The 21,298-nt window shown below is 42.5% G+C and overlaps 1 protein-coding gene and 1 long non-coding RNA gene across 2 annotated transcripts in view; one reads left to right on the top strand and one right to left on the bottom strand.

The window, feature by feature from the left end:
- LOC102098279 (E3 ubiquitin-protein ligase KCMF1) overlaps positions 1–11,262 on the bottom strand; it is a 55,228-nt gene extending 43,966 nt beyond the window's left edge. The window contains 3 exon segments of the mRNA XM_065045649.1: positions 10,601–10,822; positions 10,825–10,905; positions 10,908–11,262. Of these exon segments, the coding sequence (XP_064901721.1) occupies positions 10,601–10,822; positions 10,825–10,905; positions 10,908–11,247 (643 nt within the window). The 5' untranslated portion in view covers positions 11,248–11,262.
- On the top strand, positions 10,991–16,582 carry LOC110364141 (uncharacterized). The gene is made up of 3 exons (XR_010468883.1): positions 10,991–11,130; positions 11,374–12,417; positions 14,658–16,582. It is a non-coding gene; the product is annotated as an uncharacterized LOC110364141 (long non-coding RNA).
- The last annotated feature ends 4,716 nt before the right edge of the window (positions 16,583–21,298 follow it).

Here is a 21,298-nt window from a genome sequence, read left to right on the forward strand (position 1 = left end):
ATACGCTGTCACATTCTGCCTGGCAATTCACAGGCCTTACACCAAAACAACCTGGTAGAAGATACTTGCAGATCAAAGCATCCAATCTTTCTGTATTCAGGAGGGTTTATTCACCTTTACAGTTTTGCAAAACTGAAGATAAACAAGGGAGAAGAAAGCTGCAAAATGTATCTGACCTCCTCCTGAGCCAAGACACTCTGTCAGTTTCTACTCCATCTTCTTAAATCTGTAAGGTATCTAACTAATATAATTAACAAATACAAGTCTAAACAATAAAAAAAATGGTCATGGTTTATAGCAGAAGTAACCAACTTCCATCTGTACAGTCAGTGATCAAACTAGGCTGACATTTTAATCTTATCAGAACACCACGAACGATAGAAGACAGGTATGGAATTAAGATCACCTGAGCTATCTACACATATCTAAATTGAAAAAAGTTAAGTCATGGTGTAGAAAACTCTGCACTCTCTACAGGTCACTTTTGCAAAGCTTAGGTGTCTTTTTCTTCAAGACTATCCTGAATTCTCTTTCCCAATCTTACCTCATTTTCCACAGGTAAGTTTATGGAGAAAGTCTACTCTGGACATATGAAAAACAACAGCAGCAATAGAATCACAGAATGTTAGGGATTGGAAGGGACCTCGAAAGATCATCTAGTCCAATCCCCCATAATAATTCAGGTGGCGAAGTCAGTGGCCTTACTTTTGGAAATTAGGGAGATAAAGTCAGAAGAAAACTTTGAAAACTGCATTGATAGAACAGTGTCTGTCCAGTTGTGTGCTCACCACTATTACCCTCGGTGAAGGTGCTCTCACAGATCTGATTTCTCACTATGGATATTTTCCACTTTTAGAGACAATCCATACTTCAGCTTGATACTGACATACCATAATACCTGTACACTAAACACTATTTGTGTTAGGCACATCTCATTGTTACTGCCTATATTAAAAGCATATGTTTGCAATAATTGAAACATTTGCTTTGTTGAAGTGAAAGTCAGGTGACGGTATCCTGAGCACAGACAAGCCTTTGTGCGCAAATTATAGATTTCTTCAGAGATAATTTCCTTCTAACTATCAAAAAAGTAAGTCCAACCAACAAAGGTTTACACTCAGATGCCCAGCAGTTTCAAATTCATTCCAGATGAACACTGATTTCTAAGCATGTACAGCTAATACACAAACACACAATGTTAAATTACGCAAAAAACATATCACCGTGAAGACCAAACACTGCTTCTTAACAGAATAATTTATTTGGAATACAGAAGTTACTGACCATCATCCAAGTGTTAACACATTTCTGACCTCGAAAATCTCGTATTATCTATTGCTGCTGGTACTAGGACACTTGATACAGTATCCAGAGAATGTCACCTGTTTAACAGCTCACAGCACTGCTGTCCAAGCAGCCACCTCCAGGATGCCTCCATGTAATTCTCATGTTGTTCTAGGCACACACTCAGGTGTTTATTTTCAGAAGCTGCCACAAAATTATTGTGATACTATCAAGCATCTGGAGACCAGCAAAGCTGGTCTGTAGACGTACAGAATTTATTTAGAAATTTGTTTAAAATTAAAATCCTAATATGAATACTGATATTCTCAAACAGCTTCATTCCATCTGTCACATTAGTTCACGCTAATTTCTACACTGTTTATACATAAATACTTCACCTCATCCTTTCAATTTTTTGGGGTAAATACAGTCAAAGACAGCTGGCTAGAAATAATCATCTTCAGCCAAGAATACTGGCTGCTTTAGTATCAATAAGCTAACAGAAGTCAGACCATAAATATAATTTACACTAGGAAGCAACTGTTACTGAAGTTATGTAAACAACGGCTCCCCTCAACAAATAATGAAAAAACCTGTCATAACCTGGACTAGTTACTAAAGCCACTTCAACTAATCTAAGAAATAAACCACAAATCAATGTCTTTAACAGGGCAGAGAAACTACTGCCTGAAAACATTTACAGCAACAGCTATTTTCTGAAATAAGCAATGGCTAGTTGTGCTACCAAGAAACACTAAAGCTTGGATTTTCAATCAAAGAGGCCTATAGAGGCAGGCCCAGGCCCAACCTGGGTCTACCACTGCCTGGGGTGTTTTTGAGAATCCCACCCTAGTGCATGCTACAGAGCAAAGTAGCAGAGGGAGAGCACAGCAAAGGGAAGGAAGAACAATGACAATTAAATAAGAGGGTAAAAGAGATCAAAGACAAAAAGAAGGAAACCAAAGATCATTTATCCTACCAGAGACAGCACCTCTTGTCAGTCAAGACAAGAAACATTGCCTCCCAAAAAGAATCTGGCACCAGGAAGTGGCAGAAGTGATGGGGGAAGACCAAATCTGACCTGAGGTAAGAAAAAAAAAAAAAAAAAAAAAAAAAAAAAGGAGTTATGATTTTTTAAAAAAAAACTTTGTTGCTTCATCTTACTTTTGCGATATATTTTTAATGATTTTAAGTCAGTGTCTTTCTTCAGCTGGATTTTGTCACTGATGGCAGTGGGATGATCCAGATCAAGCATGGAACAGAATCAATAGTATTTTGATTAAAATGTGAAATTCTATGCAAATACTGAAATTAAAAACTAATTTTAAATACCACAGGGAAGCTGTATGAAGTGATAGGTGTGAACAGTGTATGTCACTGAAATGTCCCAGTGAGTCAAAAATTTCTAAGAATGCAATTGCATCTTTAAAATTCAGCGCAATGGAGTCTTCAGGAGACTTTCCTGAGTGCCTTCTAACAAGACAAAATCTCTACCTGACATCCCACATGAAAATAGGAGAAACATCTGGTTTCCTGTTTCCCTGTTTAGTTGTAATAAAAAAGTTCCACCCATGTTCTCCAACTGGAAATCGGGCAACTTTTAGAGAAAGTCTTCTAAAAGCTCCAAATAAAGAGATCACAATAGAAAGAATTAACACACATGAAATTCACTGCAGGGTGACAAATGGGCAATAAAAAGAGGAATTCTTGTACAAAGGCAAATCAAGGGCTTAGTCAGCCTAAAAAAAAAAAAAAAAGAAGAAAATAATTTAAATAGTTTAACATTAAAAAAGATTAAAATTCCCAAAACCAAATTCCATCCTCTTCCTAACACTTTAACTACATTATCAGAATAAACCTGGGGGGAAGGGAGTAAATTTTCCCAAATATGTCAGAGGCTCCAGTGACTTGTATCCATACTTGAAACTGAATTCCGAACTAGAACCAATGACTTCAAGTGGCAGAAATCCAGCTACCACCTGCACATACCTTCGAAATACAATTCTGAATCCTGTGGGTGAAGAGCAGTTATGTGAGTGATAAAATTCATACTAAAGATGAAGACACTTGGTACAGACCTCACTTATCAACAGTGTCAGTAAGCCAAGTAAAACTTTTAAAATAGCTCTAAACTGAAACCTTGGGTTTACATATATATTCTAAAATAGCTAAACTAATGAGCTTGTCTCTGTGCTCCATACTGAATGCAAAATGTTCTTCATTGTGTCAAAATTAACTGTAATAATGCTTTGCAAAGATAAAAATGTGGATAACTGTAAGGACCACACACACAAAAACTAGTAAAAGTAAGTTCAAAACAGATATTCAGGTGATGCTCCAGGGAAAGGTGCTGGAACAAAATGGGACATAAGATTTGAGATACTCAACAGCCACATTCGAATCTGAAAAAGTTAAGAAACCTGGAGTATAAAATTTAAGATGAAATCCAAAACTTTAATTGTTTAATCTGGATACTAGGTAGCCTCAAGAATCTTCAGTGAAAAAATTCTCCACAATCTCATTACGTACTGTATGAAAAAGCACTTCAGTTTTAATCACCCTCTTGAATTCATGAAATATCCTCTTGTGTTCAAAAGGGAAGATTACACTTTCATGCAGATGATGCCTTTCTTTCAGCTTCCCTCTCCACATCAGCATTGTTGCAGCAAACACCTTTTCAATTTCGATCCATGCAGTAATTCCCTCACATATGTGTTCTGAATCACTCACAGCACTCTTTTTGAGTTCTCTGAACTCACTGCGCCTGAGCTGCTCACAGTGTCTTATAACGATGTTTCTGTATGGGTGAGCAGCATTGCTGCCTATAGTTGTTTGTATATCTCTTCTCCATTATGACTCCATTTCCAGAACCTACTGCTACCAAACCCACTCATCTACTCCAAATCCTGTAAAGAATGCACGGGATGTGTAGAATTCAGCCCAAGTGGTTCCAAGAGCAATAGTAAAACCAAACAAAACACTCTTCAAAACTCACAATCTTGCTCATATTAAAATACATGTATCATAGTATCAATCCATTATCAGAATAGGAAATGCAATCTAACACAATTACATTCCTTTCTAGAAAGACACCACCTTGGTGCAGCAAAGCATATAGTGTTCAGTAAACAAACCGAAAAAATATTTGTTTTATCATCATTCGTCAGTATGAGTCTTTATTTATCACATACTTGCAAAAAATTGCATTAACTATGATTTTTATCAATGTCTTTTCCTGCAAGCATTTCTCTATAGCTTTCTGGTGCAGCACAAATATCAACAAATTAACAGCACTTCTAAGCAGTATTTTCCTTCTCTTGAAACAGAAACCAAGGCATGTAAAGATTAGAACCATAACTCCACTGAATCCAGTTGCCCAACCTGAAACGTCAAAGAACAGATTTTTCAGAATCTTTGGCTTTTCAAAGTGTATTGCTCAGTTACTACAGTTGCAGTTGTAAATGCTCAGATCCCAAAAATCTCAAATCAAGCCTTCGTAACATGAGGAACAAACAGCTAAAAGCTACCTGTGAATTCTTGCCAAAGTGATTTGCCTAGCAGCTCACATCAGCTCAGCTGCAGAGGACAGGAGGGAGGGTCAATCCAACTTTCCAGAACAAAACTCTGTCATCAACACCTCAACCATCCTTTCTTTCTACCTACCCATTTGCTATACACTCCCGAACACAGATCAGTAGTCTAACATACAAAAACCTCCCACACAACGTAAGGGAGGCAGAGAGGGGTGGTATGGAGTAGGTAGTATGCAGCTGTGTAATTACACAATGCAGACACTCAAAGAAGGCTGAATTACTGCTGTCTATGTAACCAAACTCTGGCACATCCAAACTCTTGAGTGCTGTTATTCCAATATGCTGCTGTGTCCAGCAGCTTCTTGAATGTACTAACACTATTGGTACTAGTCACCGTTTCATTTTTGTATTTCTTAACAGTAACTGAAGTAACAACAATAAAGACAACTATGAACAGTGACACCCCCTACTCTTCCTCAAATATTATCAGTAATGTAGACATGCAAAGGTATTTGAAAAGCTTTTTTTTTATATATAACATGTACAAATTGTATTTGCCCAGTACGGCTCAAGCAACTTGCGTAGCTCTGTAAGCTTCATCTGAATCCCTTCTGGTCACCGCTAATTCAAGCAAAAATTTGGAAGCTAGAGTTATTTCACCTTGGTCTTCTCCCTTCAACCCAACTGTCCCAGTTTTTCTGCTTAAGATACTGGCTATCAACCTTTCAACATTGATCGCTTAACCTAATCTTTTCCTCCTGTTTCCCAAAGAATATTTGAACCATGGCATTACTTCCTATCATAAACCTGAGAAAAATGGTCTCTCCACATATTTTTGGAGGACCTTCTTCACAGACACAGCAGCATTATGGTTCACATACAGTATGTTTCCTAAACCATCAGAGCCAGAAATTTCATTTAAATGAAAACCTATCTTCCTCAAAACCAGTACCTTGCTAGTTAAAAGATTTGTGTGCCCAAGCTCCTTTCATTATTAAATGATGATTCAGTTTCTCACTGAAAGTAAGCAACAGTTTAACAATAAAGTGGATTGCTGTGTTCCAATATTTCTAATTACATTTGCAGTTATTTATGTTCTAAACATAGCTCTCACTAGTTAAATTATCACACCAACGCATTTTCAGATACTGCACTACACTTGTAATTATATGCATTAATATGCTACCATAGAGCAAAGCTAGCAATAGTATGAAATACTTTTACATAGAGTAAGAAAGTGCTTCATCAGAGCCAAATATTAGTGCAAATTAAAAAAAAAAAAAAAAAAAAAATCACTGTTTTATGTTACATGGACAACTTAATCTGGATTTATTTTCTACAAAACAGATCTGATTAGCAGCAACAAATGAAAAAAATCTGTCATTATTCTGTATTGTGGAATAGTAAAATTCCATGTTTGGAGAAGACGCAAGCAAAGTACTAAAATGCAACAGAATACAGCAAGCTGTAACACGTTCCACAAATGCATGTTTCATTATTAAATGCAGTATTTCACCAACACAGTATCTTGAGCACTTTGTATGAAAAATATCTTGTCTTGTTACCTGAATGGTTTTATATTCAAAAAATAGATTAATTCTCCATTTAGTGGTAATTCTATAACTGACACTACACTAAATATTAACAGTTAGGCACAAACTGATGAGTGTTATATGTCTTGACAGAAGTTTGTAGTACCCTTCTGCAGCTCAAGTATGACACAACTATTGTGTAATTAGAAGGAGGGAAATTACTCTGTCTTTTAATGTTTTCAAGAAGTTTGTTATGTATAAAGTTTTACTTATGTTTTGTAGAGTGATCATACAGAAAATGTCATCAGCTCAGACTCCTGATCTGTTCATTGAACAGCTACAAGATAGGAGCTTACACTACCCATACATTAGCTGTTTTAAAGTGGTTGATATATATTCAAGTGTAACTCTAGGATTTCTTAAATTTCAAAGACCACGTTCTGAGTATTTCTTTCAGATGTACTTATTTACCCTTCTACCACAAATAAGCACTTGATTTAAAGGATCTCTATGTAAGACATTTATACATACAAAAAAAGAGGAGCACTGAGACTCCAGCTCACTCAAATACAGGGTGCTTGAAACCAGGTGAGAATATTTGGAAACTCACACGGTCCTGACAGTCACTGTTCTCACTTCCTAGCTTTGTTACCAATATTCGTTTGCAGCTTCACATGGGACTAGGTGTAACTGCAGAGCTTTGCCAATTGGTTAAGAAACACTGACTAATGGATACCATAAAAAACAACCACCATTTGCATTTCTGCTAGCTCTCTGAAGCTTGAAGAATACATGCCTTAGTGAAAATAAGAAAAAGTATGGAACTCAGACTGGGAGTGTGTTGGCAGTCTGTGCAAGACTAAGAATGAGGAGATGCGGACAGCATGGCGCTGTGAGCCCTCTGGAGCTGCTGGGTGTAGGGAACCTGAAGCCAAGCCCCTGTATGACCAGTAATGCTCCAGCAACCTAGTTTCACAAAAGAATTTGAAAAAAATGGCTTTACAGTTATATTCCTGGAAGTTGTGATTCTCTGTTCTGCTCTCCTAGGTGGTGTCTACTGCCATAGAAGAGCATCATTGCCAGTTGTATATCCACAGAAAAAAAATCTTTAATATGCAAAATACCCTCTGGTATACTTTCAAGGGTATAAAAAAAAAACCCTACCTGCTCCTTGTAGGCTGCCAAATACTACGCCACCACATACTCCTCAACAGAGGGGCTAACCCAGAGAAACACAGCTTGTCAGTCCTATAAAGGGAACAACATGAAATCCAAGACCAGGGGATGACCTCATGTTGCATTCTAGAAAACCAAAGGCAGAGAACAACTAGTCTCTTCACATAACACAACAAAAATGGGTTTTGAAAAATCAGAAGCAACTACCAATAGCAAGAGGCAGATACACACTAACAGATACTCCTGACAGTATTACCAATACAGTCTCTTTAACGCTGAATGAACATTTGAAGAAAGAGCAACAATATTTCAAGTTCTAGTTGCATCCATTTTCCTGATTTCAGGAGAAATGTGAGCCCAGAGGTCATGTGCGAAATGAGAGTACACTGAAAAGGTGGGTTATGCCCAGACTTTTTCTGAAGGATAACAAAATGTCTTAAAAAAAAATAAAAAAAAATAAAAAAGGCCAAAAAAACCCCACCCCTGATTTTATTTTAGGTATTATTACACCATAGAAAGCAGTCAAGAAAATCCGATGGAAAGTAAGCTTAAATCTCCATCAGATGCTTCATGGTCTATTTAAATTCCCGAGACCTTGGAGTTCCAACTTCTCCAGCATTTAACCTTCCCATCATAAAACTGGTACAACATCCAGATTTTGTCAGGAGCAATCAATAAATCTTGCTTGCAGCTTTGAGGATGGACCATTTTAAAGGAAACGCACAGAAAAGATATCACTTAGTAAACCTGATTAAAGCTTGCTTTTCCCCTATACCATATTCTTCCAAGATAGTCCTTCTCAAACTAGTCACATTAGATCAAAAACTGTCGCCTATGAATGACAGAACTGAAACAAGAATTACTTTTATTCAATATTTCATTTCTAAGTATTTCCAGATTTCTAACAAAATTAGGTCTCCAAGCCACTTTTCCATGAAGCTGGAAAAGCATGTCTTTCATATTAGTTAGAATAACTCATATTGAACTTGCATAAAACTAAACAGCTGAAGTGTAAAGAGGAGAATCACTAAGAAGTTAAGAAACTGATTAGTTTTTTAATAAAAATGTATCTCAAGGATAAAGTGACAGACTAAGGAGTCCACATCTGCAATACAAAATTACCAAACTCACACTCACTTATCAGGAAAGGAAATTATTTCCATTTTTTCTTATTAGGCATGTCTAGAAAGAACAAACACTGATGAAACTGCTTCAGAAAGAGAATATTAAGCCTGGCTTCATTAACAGTCACTCCTTCTAACAATATCAACAAGTATACAGGCAAGAGAATGTAATTTTTCCTGCTACAAACAGAACCTAACACACAACAGAATATATAGCCTCCATCAGAAATATACTTACAAGGAAACCTACTTCCAAATTTCCTCTGCCTTAATAAAAAGGCTGCTCTGGGAATGAAATGCCTTTTTAGCACACATCACCACCTTTTGTAACAGTCCATGAACTTATCACTGAAAAACAACACATGATATGACTTCCATAATACTGACTAGTTGAAGCTTGAAAATCTTGTATCCTACCACTGTACTTTAAAGAGAGTATCATGTATGCATGCATCACAGCAGAGAGTTGCAGACTGCACAGTCCCACAACATCACCAACAACAACTTTGTGATCAATATTAGTTTCATTCACTATTGTTAAAAACTGCATCTCCCATCATCAACAAATCCTGCATTTCCACCCTCTTGGGAAAAATACGTATTTTGTAAGGGGAGAGGGTGGGAAGATAAAGAAAGAATTTGGTACTCCTACTAAATTTTAATTTAAAAAAGCTACTGGATTCAGAAGCACACACACTTGCACAAACAAGAAGTTTGCAAAGTATTAGGAGCACACTGAAAATCCAACATATGTACCATTGTCCAGCACCAAGCTTCCAATTAGAAACCAGCACTATTAGCCAAAAATATTAAAATATCCTATAACGATTCTGTCCAAACATTTTAAGATTACATAAAACAGATAAATTAGAAATTAGATAAGAGAGAAAATGCAGACAGGTGCCGAATTAAGTTCCTAACACGGCAGAAAGTTATAGTTTCAGGTGGCAACCCCGGGGTTTACAAAGTATGTGGATACTGGTCCAGGCACCTCACTCGATGGTAAAAAAGGACAGAAAAATCAAGCGACCTTCTCTTTTGTTTTCACAATTCCATCTTCTTCCCGTAGATATTCCAGATCTCTCTCCATCCTTCTCCTTTTGACCAGTTCTAAACTATCCACTGAAATCAGCCACGGCAGAAAAGCCAGCGATACCAGGGCAAACACGCCAAACGCGTTTCTCTGATGGCCTCTCTTAGTGTCTCAACACACGCCACTACATCAGCACTGGTTTCCTCTACCACAAAACAGAGAGTAAACGCTCAACTCCTGCGGCTACCAGCACACAGGCCACCCCTCGGCAGGGCCACGCCGGCTGCCTGCACACCTCTTCCCGCAGGCCCCGCGCCGGGGCCCAGCTCCCCTCCCCACCCGCGGCACCAGCACGAAGCGAGGCCTCGTTCTCAGGTCGCTCCGCCGGGGCGCCAGGCCGCCTTCCTGCCGGGATCCCAGCCGCATCGCTCACCCGGGGCGCCGGGGACGCTGTGCCCGGCCTGACCCGCCACGGCAGCTGACACGTCGGCAGGCCGCCCCGCGCCGCCGCCCACCTCGGCCAGGCCCGCCGGGGACGCCTCGTACGCCTGCCCGTCGTTCAGGCGTAGATGCGGGAGGAGAAGGAAGGAAGAGCCCGCTGCCGGCCCGCTCCCGGCCGCGCGCGGCGGCAGGCCCCGGCCTCGCGCCCAGAGGGGCGGAGAGGGAGGCGGCCGGGTAAGCCACAGGCCGCGGGGAGAAACGGGCCGTAACCGCCGCGGCCGCCTCCCCTCCCATGACGCTGCAGAGCGAGGCCTGGCCGCCGCCCTCCGCGGCCTCCTTCCGCCGCCGGCTCCACGGGCCCCCCTCCCGGTGGCGGCGGCGCCATGATGATCCGCCCGAGAGGGTGCCACGCCAGGCCCTAACGCCAGGCCGAGCCGCGAAACGCGCCGCCGCGGCCTGGGGCCCTGCGCCGCTCACCTTCATGTCGGGACATCCTAGTCCAGAGACGACGGCCTAGGCCCGTCCCGGGGCTCCCGCGGGCTGCTCAGGCGCCGCTGCGGCCTGGCCCGCCGCCGCACACACGGAGCCCCGGTGCGAGAGGCGCAGGGCCGAGAAGGGGGCAAAAATACCAGAGGCGGCGAGGAGCCGTCCTCCCTCCTCCTCCTCCTCCTCCTCCTCCCTCGCTTGCCCTGCGGGGGCGGATCCGGCGGCAGCGGCTTCCCGGGCGCCGTGACACTGTGACTCTGGGCCCCACAGGCTGCTGGCGCCGCCTCCCGCTCCGCCTGCTGCCGCAGCGACAACGGCGGTGGGGCTGCCCGCTGCGCTGGAGAGCTCCCGGCCCCTTCCCCTTTCTCCTCCTCCCGCCCCGGCCGCGCTTCGGGAGGAAGAGGAAATATCCCGCCGGGGCGGCGGCCCTCCCGCGCAGGCTGCCGGGCCGAGAGCTGAGGGCGGTGGCGGACCCTGCCGGCGGGGCGCCGCGGGGCGGGCTGGCGGTGGAAGCGGCGCAGGTAACGGGGCCCGGCGGCGGCAAAGCAGACGCCAGGATCCGTCTGAACCGGGGGACAGACGCTGATTAGCTTTTTATTTAAAAGGAAGGGGAAAAAGTGGCAGAGACCTGTGCCCATGCCCCTAACCAGTTTTTCGGTTCCTGATAGCGTTCTGTGTAGCTTTGGGGAGCGGCTCACTGCGTCCTCCAGGGCGGGCACAGGGCTGACTTCCTTCTTATTTTTTTCCTCTTCCCCCTTTGTCAGGCCCGCAGAGTACTTCTGCCAGAAGTGTTCTCCAGTCAGGCTCCAGCTCAATAAGGAGGAGGCTCCACGTGTTGTGTGTCATCACACTCCAGACGAGTGTCTTAGTCTCTCCACACCATGAGAACTTTAAATCCCGTCATGGTTGCTTCCCACCCTGTCATGAAAGCAGGCTGGTCTTGAGATGAGTGAAAAACCTGCAACATGGCAGTGTTCCTGCCCTGTTTCAGATGTACAGAGTACCTACATCAAGCATCTTGATTCTGTGCTGCCTTTCTTACTATGACTTCCTGACCTTCACCCAGATTTCATTCTGAATAGCACCATCTCCCCTCACCTTTTCTGTCTGTGCTAACTCCCACTTGCCTTCATTTTCCTCTTAAGTTTTCATCTCCTACCTTGCTTGTGGCATTCCTCCATCTTTTTTATCTCCATCTTAACCATTTTGCATCACAACCCTCATATGTCTGCCCCAGCCCTGCAATTCTTTTATATTCATGTTGATTAAGTATGTCCTTATTAGTCTGCTTTGAAGCCCTTGGGGGCCCACATGCCAGAGTGACTTAAGCATCAAGCTGCAGTGAAAGGCAGGAGTGAACAATAAGTATTGAAAGGAGGAAGTGACAACCTCAATCCTTTCAACTTCTCCTTCCCATGCCAGTCCTATTATATAGCCCCTGCTTCTACCCATTACGTGTGTGTGCATACCTCTATGCCCTCTGTTCTAGCCACCTGCTTTGCTTCCATCTTTCTCTTGGCCACATGCAGTTTCATAAACACAGTGCCTACTGAGAGGGTAACCTGGGTACAGTCTGTCTAAAAATGCAGTGTGTTGTGGGCATTTTCACTGGAAGCAAGCAATACCTGAGCATTGGATAAGCTGAAGAAGAAACTGGGTGTTACTTTGACTGATGGGAGCCAATGGCTTCACTGCTTCTGAAAACGGAAGAGGTGGTGACCATGCAAGGAGTTGGCAAGAAGCATACTACAGATGATGAGAAACTGAAGAGTAATCTGCAACTATCATAAAACTCACTACTAAACTATGTAAGTGGTGTCTCCCAAGATAGTTCCAGAGGCAAAGCACTGCTTATCTTGCCAACATTTCACAGCAACAGTGCACTGAGTGGGGCAGTGGGTTGAGTGTGTCATACTACTTTATTTTAGCATTGGTATTTTTCAATGCAAATGGCAGTTGTTGCACCCAGATGTGAAATACAGATGATGAGGTGCTTTTGGCTGATGCAACCTTTCAGTCCCTGCAAACGCAAGCTAGCTTGCAAGCTGGTAACTCAGCTGGCTAGCAATATCTTGTCTCTGTGCAAGGCTGGGGTCCCATATGTACATAACTCTGCCTCGCTCTGAGCAAGGTGATAATGTGTTGGCGTGTGCTCGGTTTTAACCTGTTTCTGGCAAAGTGGTCTCCCACAGGAGCTTCTCCTCAGGCATCTCCTGTAATACAGACTGAAACCCAGGCATCTCACTGAGACCAAGATGATTCAGCCTTTGGTCATGGAAGACCTTGGGCTAATCATCTTGTCTCTCCACACTTCGATTGCAAAATGGTTTAATAACCTTCCTGGCCTCTGTTAAGTGATATTCACATGAATATCCATTGAGTGCACATGGTCCAACATGCTGGTGAGCGCCTCAGCACATGACTTTTCTGAAACACCACTAGTGCCTGTGGCAGCCAAATAGAATTCTGCAGCCTCTTCTGCATCTTTGTAGGCTTGAGCCCAAAACTAAAACTGTCATCCTGTTATTACGTACTATTTTCTTGCCCTAAGGCCAGTGTCTATACCCAATGAGACAATATAGATAAAAGCCTTGGTACGTTTAGAGTCACATTAGAATATGCCTGCACGTGCAGTAGTATGTAAAACGCATCTGTGTGATATCCTTCAGTGGGAATTTTGCTGATTATCTTCTCTGCAAATAGGGCAAATACTGCAAATGTAAGACACCCAGGCTCCCAGAGGTGAGCATGTGGCAACTTTGGCTGAGTGTGGAAAGAAGTGCATAACAGAATGTGAAGGCCCTTTACAAGGTCATGGCCACCAGTAGAAAATATTCTTAACTTCTTAGCATTAACTTGATTATTAATAAAATTGTTTTGAACTATATTGTTTCTCAGACCAACATGCTGTTATTCCACAGGCAGAATGAGAAAGATTCTAGTGAGGTTTATAAAGTTATGGTGTGGATTGATCCTCCTGTCCCTAAGGGAAAAGCCTGGCATAATTGTTTTTTTCATTCTTTCTCCCCTGTGCAGCAGAATAACCCATAGGTGAGACTTCCTATCAAGCTATGAGGAAAAACATTTCAACATTAGTGTTTTCCTGATGGGTAAACACAAGCTGAGAAATTAAAATTTACTTACACAAGGTTATTCAAGGTCAGAGCCAGGCAAGCAATTAGAGACCCAGATCTCATAACTAACTAGGCCATTGTATAAGCCATAGTAAGAAACAGAAAAATTCATGAATTTTCCCAACATGAAATCATAATATGATAAAACTTGTGCCCGGAAGTAATAAAATCCTCTGAAATAGGGAAGGCATGCTTGTGTGGCCTCATGCAGTTCCTTTCCCTGCTACTGTAAAAGGGTTCAGTGTTTGGAGTGGAGCAGGACAAGTTCATATACTAAACTGAATGGTGACATCCTAGAGCAGAGCTCCTGAGAGGTGAAACTGTTACATTGGGAGCCACTTAGTCCATCAATGTCCTTGAAATCTTTCAACCATTTGTGGGCTACTGAAAACCCACTGAGGCAGTATTTTTAATTGTTTCAGTGCTATCTCTACCAGGCTTCATCCATTTGAGGAAGTGATCTCTGCTTCACTTTGATTGGATTTGTCATTACCAAGGTTAGGCACCCCTCTACATACAACACTAGCTCCTTGTTGGTTTGATGGTTCAGCTTCACGCTTGGTTTTAAGATACGCTGTCACCACAGTGGTATCAAATTTACATAAATCAACTGCTTGAATCAATCCGGTCATCGTAAGATAAATATGGCACTGCAAATGTATACATGGTAAAATGTTAAATTTGTATATTGATACACACCAGGGCCTCCCACTACACTTCCTTTTCTAACTGCTGCTTTTTTGCATCTTCTTGCTCAGTAGTCATTCAGTGTGATATAGAGCTGCTTACTGGCTGTAATCAGTGTGATCTGTAAAGAACACTTTCAAAATCAGAGAAAGACAGTCTTTCTGCTTTCTAATTTACAAGGAAAGATATGGAAGAACTTTCCATACTGACCTTCTTTTCTGTTTCAGTGTCTGCACGGAGGACAGCTGTTTTGCCACAATAACAGAACAAAAACCACAAAGACTCAAGGACTCCTGTGTCTGGATGCTAGATAGGAAATGGTTTTTCTGTTGTGAACTCAGTCCGTCCACTTTCCCAGGACTACCAACAGTATGTTGCAATCAAGCTTGAAATGTCCAAACCACTAAGAAACAGCACAAGCAAACTTGGAGTCATCATGAACATCAAATGGCTTTGCTCATGTAGAGCTTTTGCAGTGGAGTGCGAGCAGCCCACTGGAAGAGAGTGAAGCTTGAATTTTTAGCAGACATCTGTGTTCTGTCCACTTCTATGGACACTGTATTTGGCCTAAGAGCTAAACTGAACTAAGCATAACTAAATATGCTGTTAAATGCTCATCATCAGTTTAAACTTTTATTAGAATTCCTCCTTTTGAATGCTGGACTCAGCTAGGAAGTGCAATACAAATGCTACACTGCTGTCACTGGCAACACGGAGTGGCAGAAGCTGTTCCAATTTTTAAACACATAGTCCAGGTGTAGATGTCACGTCTGCTATTTTTCCTGAGCAGTGGCATCCCCATATTCACCTGCATGTACCCTGAAACTACTGCTTACTCCCCAGGTGATCTGCAACAGGTTTTGCATGTTCCCAAAATCTTTTTGGAAGCCAGACATATGCCATGAAGAGGTGAAGCTGATCAGTGCTTGTACAGAGTCAGACATATGCATACAGGCACTGCAGAGAATCCTGATATATTGCTACTCTTTTCCTTCTATCAGCAAATATATCTGAACTTGGGTAAAATCAGGAACTGTCTTGTTAATCACCTTTCCAGACCACTACACTTTGGAGTCAGCATTCAGAGTTTATCCTAGATCTCCCTGTTGTGGTTTTACCTGGCAGGCAGCCAACCACCCTGCAGCTGCTCACTCAGCCCCATAGTGGGGTGGGACACAAAAAAAGCCCAAACAACAAACTCATGGGTTAAGATAAAGACACTTTAGTAGAACAGAAAGGGAAAAGAACAATAACAATAGTAAAATTATATACAAAACAAGTGATGCAATTGCTCACCACCCACCAACTGATGCCCAGCTTGCCACTGAGCACAAATTGCCACCCCCTGGCCAACTCCCCCAGCATGATGTCATATGGTGTGGAATAACCCTTACGCCAGTTTGGGTCAGCTGTCCTGGCTGTGCTCCCTCCCAGCTTCTTGTGCACCTCTTCACTGGAAGGGCATGGGAAGCTGAAAAGACCTTAGCAACAACTAGAACATCAGAGTGTTATCAACATTTCTCTCATACTAAATCAAAAACAGCACTATACCAGCTACTAGGAAGAAAATTAACTCTATCCCAGCCAAAACCAGGACACTGTCATTCCCTGCTGAGAGTTTTCATCCTTCCCAGCAGTCAGTTTTTTATGTCGGTGTCCCGGTTTTGTTAAAAAACAGGTTTCTCTTTTAGTGAATTTGCCTATCAGCTAAAGCCTTCATATTAGCTGCATTTTCCTGGAGAACTGGATACATGTTTTGGTAAACATAGCAATGGAATGCAAAATTATTGATAAGCATGGATGCATCTCTTGCGAGAGGGGCAACGAGAAACAGGTGACCAATAAACTGACCAACTGTGTATAACATTCCATTCACGTGAATACTTAATATAAAAGTGGGAGATCACGAGGATCATGTCCCTCTTTTCCCTTTTGCTTATGGCCGACATTAGGAGAGGACCTTGCTAGTCGTCCCTGCGAACTGAGGCCTAGTGACAGACTGAATCCAGCTCCGGTTGGCTGCAGAGTCCAATCCAGGACTTCAGGTGCCGGCTCTGCAGTTGCTGAGACTTTCAAGATTGGTTTTGTATATTTTGTATTATTTTCTCTATTCTTATTAGTAGCATTAGTAAAACATTTTTAATTTTTCCAACTCTCTTCTCTCTGTCTTTCTTTTCCTCCCGATCGCCTGTCCTGAGTGGGAAGAGGGGAGAGGGAGGGGCAAAAGGGACAAGGTGTGGAGGAGAGGAGGTTAACAATACATCTGCCAGGGTTTTATTGTCACCTTGCAATCAAAACCCTTGACAGTTGGTTAAGATATAAAGCTAAAAGTGTTCCAGCTACCTCTTTCTCTCCTGCTTTTCTGGCCAAACCTTTATGAAGAATTTGAGCCAAAACAAACACTGAAAATTCATCAAACAATTCTGTCCTCTTACAAAAATATTCTAAACTGCCCACATACCCTTGTAATGGCATAGTTCCAGTAGGCACACTGTTCTTACAGGGCCTAAAGTCACAGTGTACTAGGAAACAGAAGCAGCTTTTAAAAATTCTCAAAATTCCAGGCCTGCTCTCCGTCAGCAGAGGACAAAGAAAAAATAATTTATCCTTTCTTGAAATTATTATTAGTGTTCCTTTGGAGGTTACCACTGAACAAACTGATATTCTTCTACTTGATAACCACAAATGTTGCTGGTTTTACTCCATTCCTTGTGAATGAATGAGAAACACAGCATCCTATGCACTGTTCCAGCAAGGAGGAGACATCAGGGATGTATCCTGTTTACTTACAAAGCCCTGCTTCTGCGAGCAGGAGGAAGCAAATAAAACAATATCTGCTCATTGCTGTAAACACTCTTTCTTCTGCTGCTTAGATATATTTTATGCTTATGTTTCTTGGTGCCATGCCCAGTTGTGATCCGGCTATGAGCTAGATTTTTATTACTCTCTTTTTTTCCTGTCCTCTTCTCTGCTATCACCACCCTCTTTCAAAATAATACCTGCACTTAGGCAGGTTCCCTATAAATTCCCATCACTGAGTGATCCTATTTGACCTTTTTGAGTACTACTTAGTGCCTTCTCTTACAGTGGATGCTGCCATCTGATACAGGAGACAAGCTGGTCTTTGCAAACCAAAGTGGTTAGTCTTTAGATTTATGCGCCTTTACTTCAGCAAAATTTCAGCGGACTGCTGGCTTATGCCTAGACCTCTCAACTCACCTGCTGGGGCCATGTGATGGGTGGGATGCTGTAATGACGTGCTGTAATCGAGTCATACACCCCAGTCTACACAACTAGCCCAAGGCTTGAGGGGATTGCAAAGGGCCTTCATGGCTAGATCCCTTTCCATGAGGATTCTTGTGAGCAAAGGAACCCTCTACAAGTCACTGCAAAATCTCATTGACTCTAGCACTACTCAGGCTAAGTACAGCATGGCAAAGCATGGGAAAGCATTGCCCTGCACTGCTTCTATCTGCTATGCAGGCATGAAGCTGAGGCACAGAAAGCAGGTAAAACTCCTATGGTGACAAAGAGACTGCTAGCATGTGTTGGAGTGAGGGGTCATCTATGTACACCAGGCATTTTCAAACATGAGGAGGTGTGGTTTCTGCTGTAAAAAGCCTGTTATAAAGCAACAACTGAAAGCTGGCAGCATGGGATATAAAGCTAGGGGATGAGGGTCATGTCTTAGCCATGGCTGCAGAGTAGCAATCCTGCAGTAAAATGGATTGTATCTTATCTTTCCCTTCCTCTTTTCTCCATGTAAACTTTAGCCTGCATAGCTCAGGCAAGAACAGAGCCACCAATGTATAAAAAGAAATGTGGAAGTCAATACAGATGAACCTGGAGGAAAGGCACTGCTCTTACTACAAATGCACAGAAATGCTGGGTGTGCTAGGAGGCTCTGTCAGCTTCAGCAGCAGGCACCTCTCCTGAAATAATTTGCTGTCAGTGATGCATGAGTAGTGATTTTTGATTGCTCTGGACCTAGTCGTCCTCCATCTTCCCCTTCCTTCACGACACAAGGTAAAATTTCAGCTCCAAGAGGGACTTAACTATGCCTGGGACACTGCTAATGATAAGCAGAACTCATCCACCTTCTGGGGTTTTGTCCAGATATCCCCTTCGAATGAAAAATTAGATCTTGCCTAAAACAAATCTATCACATATTTTCCCTCTGAATGTCAGAAGCCAAGCAGCTTTCTATTCTCGATTTACAAGTTTTTAGTTTTTCAATTAAAGAATAATCAACATTGGCATTTTAAAACATTTTTTTTTCTGGTTTTCATTTGCCCATTCAAAATACTGAACACTCTTTTTATTGTAACCTTTATCTGAGCTCAGGGTCTTTTCAAGCTAGACCTCTAAAACAACATAGCAAGATGACTCACACGACCACTCAACTGGTAGCAGAGTGCTGGCACAGTGCTGCAAAGGATTGTAGCTTGGGAGCCCACCACACCGATCACGCACCTCAGCCATGGATACCTGCAAATAGTTATTTCGGTTCATTTTGCAGCAGAGAAACCGTCAATGCAAGAAGCAGGTGGCAGAGCCAGTGAGCACCATGTGCTATGATGGACAGGTAGAGTGTGTTCTCACTGTCCTCTAGTAAAACCAGTAATAAAACGCACATTCATGGTGTGGCTGGAAGCTAGAGCAGGGACAGATACGCATAAGAACCTTGGCTATGAAAAGGGAAGCAGGTTATCTACCTGCTGCCTTACTGTCCTGGTGCTTTTGCAGAAGGCGAAGGACAGGGGATGTACATCAATACAAATATAGCTCCCTTTTCCTCTTATTTTCCTCCTTCCAAAGCTTCCTTGTAGCAGCACAAGCATTTATTCAGCTGTTCTTGGACCTGTTGGAGAGATGACTTGGACAACAGACAGGACACATCAGGAAATCACTGAAGTAATTAACCAAATACACCTATACAAAGCAAGCCAAAAGAATTAGAAGCCAAAGCACAGCAAGACCTCTTCTACAGTGGCAAGATCACTGTTTATGAGCAGTACTGATAGGGCAGCATTAACTCTGCCCTCATCTGAAATGGTTAGATGACACCTGTCACCTGACCATTGCAGATGAGGGCAGAGGTACCAGAATGACGGTTATACCCGCCAGAGGGGGTAGTGGTAGCAGAGAACCATAGCATCATATTTGGTTGAATGAGACCCTTAAGATCATTGAGTCCAACTGTAACCTAACTCTAGAACTAAACCATGCCCCTAAGAGCCTCATCTCTATGTATTTTAAACACCTATAGGGATGTTGACTCCACCACTTCCCTGGGCAGCCGGTTCCAGTGCTTCACAACCTTTTCTGTGAATAAATGTTTCTTAATGCCCAATCTGAACCTTCCCTGGTGCAACCTGAGGCCATTTCCTCTTGTCCTATGTCCTGGCAGCTCAATGCATACACATGTAGGAAGCAGCAGCACCTGAGTAGCCCTTGGTGCTCAAGCTGGCTTGGCTGAAGTCACACATGGCATCTCTTCATTCACTTAAAATCTCTGCATTGTGGTTACAACCCACAAGACTCAGTTTCAACAAACCAGTGAATGAGGTAGAGAGATTTGTCTTTGCCCTTCTTCACCCAGGTCCTTGGTCCTGCTTCCCAATGAGCGATGTAACCACTTTTGGACATGCTCCGTTTCCTCAATTAGGCCCTAGTCCTCCCCTGACTTCCAAGCAGCAGGAGCAGATCCTCTTGTCCTCCAACCCATATTCACAGAAAGAGCCAGCAATGGCCAGTACTTCATTACAGAGGGATCAGAGAAACTTACAGTAGCAAGGCTGGCTTTAAGTAACCAAAACTTCCCAGCTTGTGAAGGTGCATGAGTATAGCACTCTGACTGGAGACTGGCAACAAAGCCCACAGTCTGAGCAGAGGGGTTAATCATGTGGTTATTTTAGAACACCAAGACTCAATGGAGTTCATACCTGGAACAAGGTGTCCTGTGTCAGAGGAGACATCGTTTCAGTTAATGAAAAATTGCTCTCCAAGTAACACCAACAATTTTTAGTGAAGATGACCTCCTAAAATACTTGTGCTTGAGCCCTCTGTGCTCCCATGTATTGATTTACCAAGCAGCTGCTCTTCTGTGTTTAATTAGCAAGTGTAAAATTAGTGGTGTTGCATGGAGGAGTTGTACTGGTTAAACCTCTGCTAGCCTGCACATCAGCGAAGGCAGAGTGAATTCCACACTGCCATCTAGCGATTACCATCCCTACCCTGCACAGCAGAGAAGTGCTACAGCAAACATTTTAGTTGCCCAAGGCTGAGCTCGTAGGTAGCCCATGGCTTCTTGAGAAGAGTGATGGGTGACACACGTAATGGAGCAGAGTCCTAGCCTCAAGGAGCTTCCACAGGACAGCTGATGTGGACATCTAGGCATCCTGAGGTGGGGTTCCTAGTTAAATTTGGTGAAGCTTCTATTAGCTCTTCATGCCAAGTACTTAAAGAAACCTAAAAAAAGTACATGTGGTCTTGATTTTGGCAGAATATTTGTCCTGAATATTCACATGCAGACTCTTTTGTGCCTCTTTACATACTATAATTTTCTCCTCTCCTCTTTTCTCCTCCTGTCTCCTTTTCTTCTTCTCCTCCTCTTTTTTTTTCTGCAAATTCAGGCCTCACTTTAGCAGAAGGTAAGGTCTTATTTTCAGAGTGGGCACAGAGAGGGCCAGAACTTGTAAATATGTTCCACTCTCAGCAGAGTCAACAGCATCACTTCTGGCCCAGGAATACACTCCTAATTTTCAAAAAGTCTTCTGTCCGAAGGGTGTATGTTTTTAAGGCAAGTGATGCATTAAGATAAAAGAATACTAAGAGGAGAGAAGGAATGAATAGAGAAAATGACCAT

Source organism: Columba livia, chromosome Z (assembly GCF_036013475.1).
Source record: "Columba livia isolate bColLiv1 breed racing homer chromosome Z, bColLiv1.pat.W.v2, whole genome shotgun sequence".
Taxonomy (NCBI): domain Eukaryota; kingdom Metazoa; phylum Chordata; class Aves; order Columbiformes; family Columbidae; genus Columba; species Columba livia.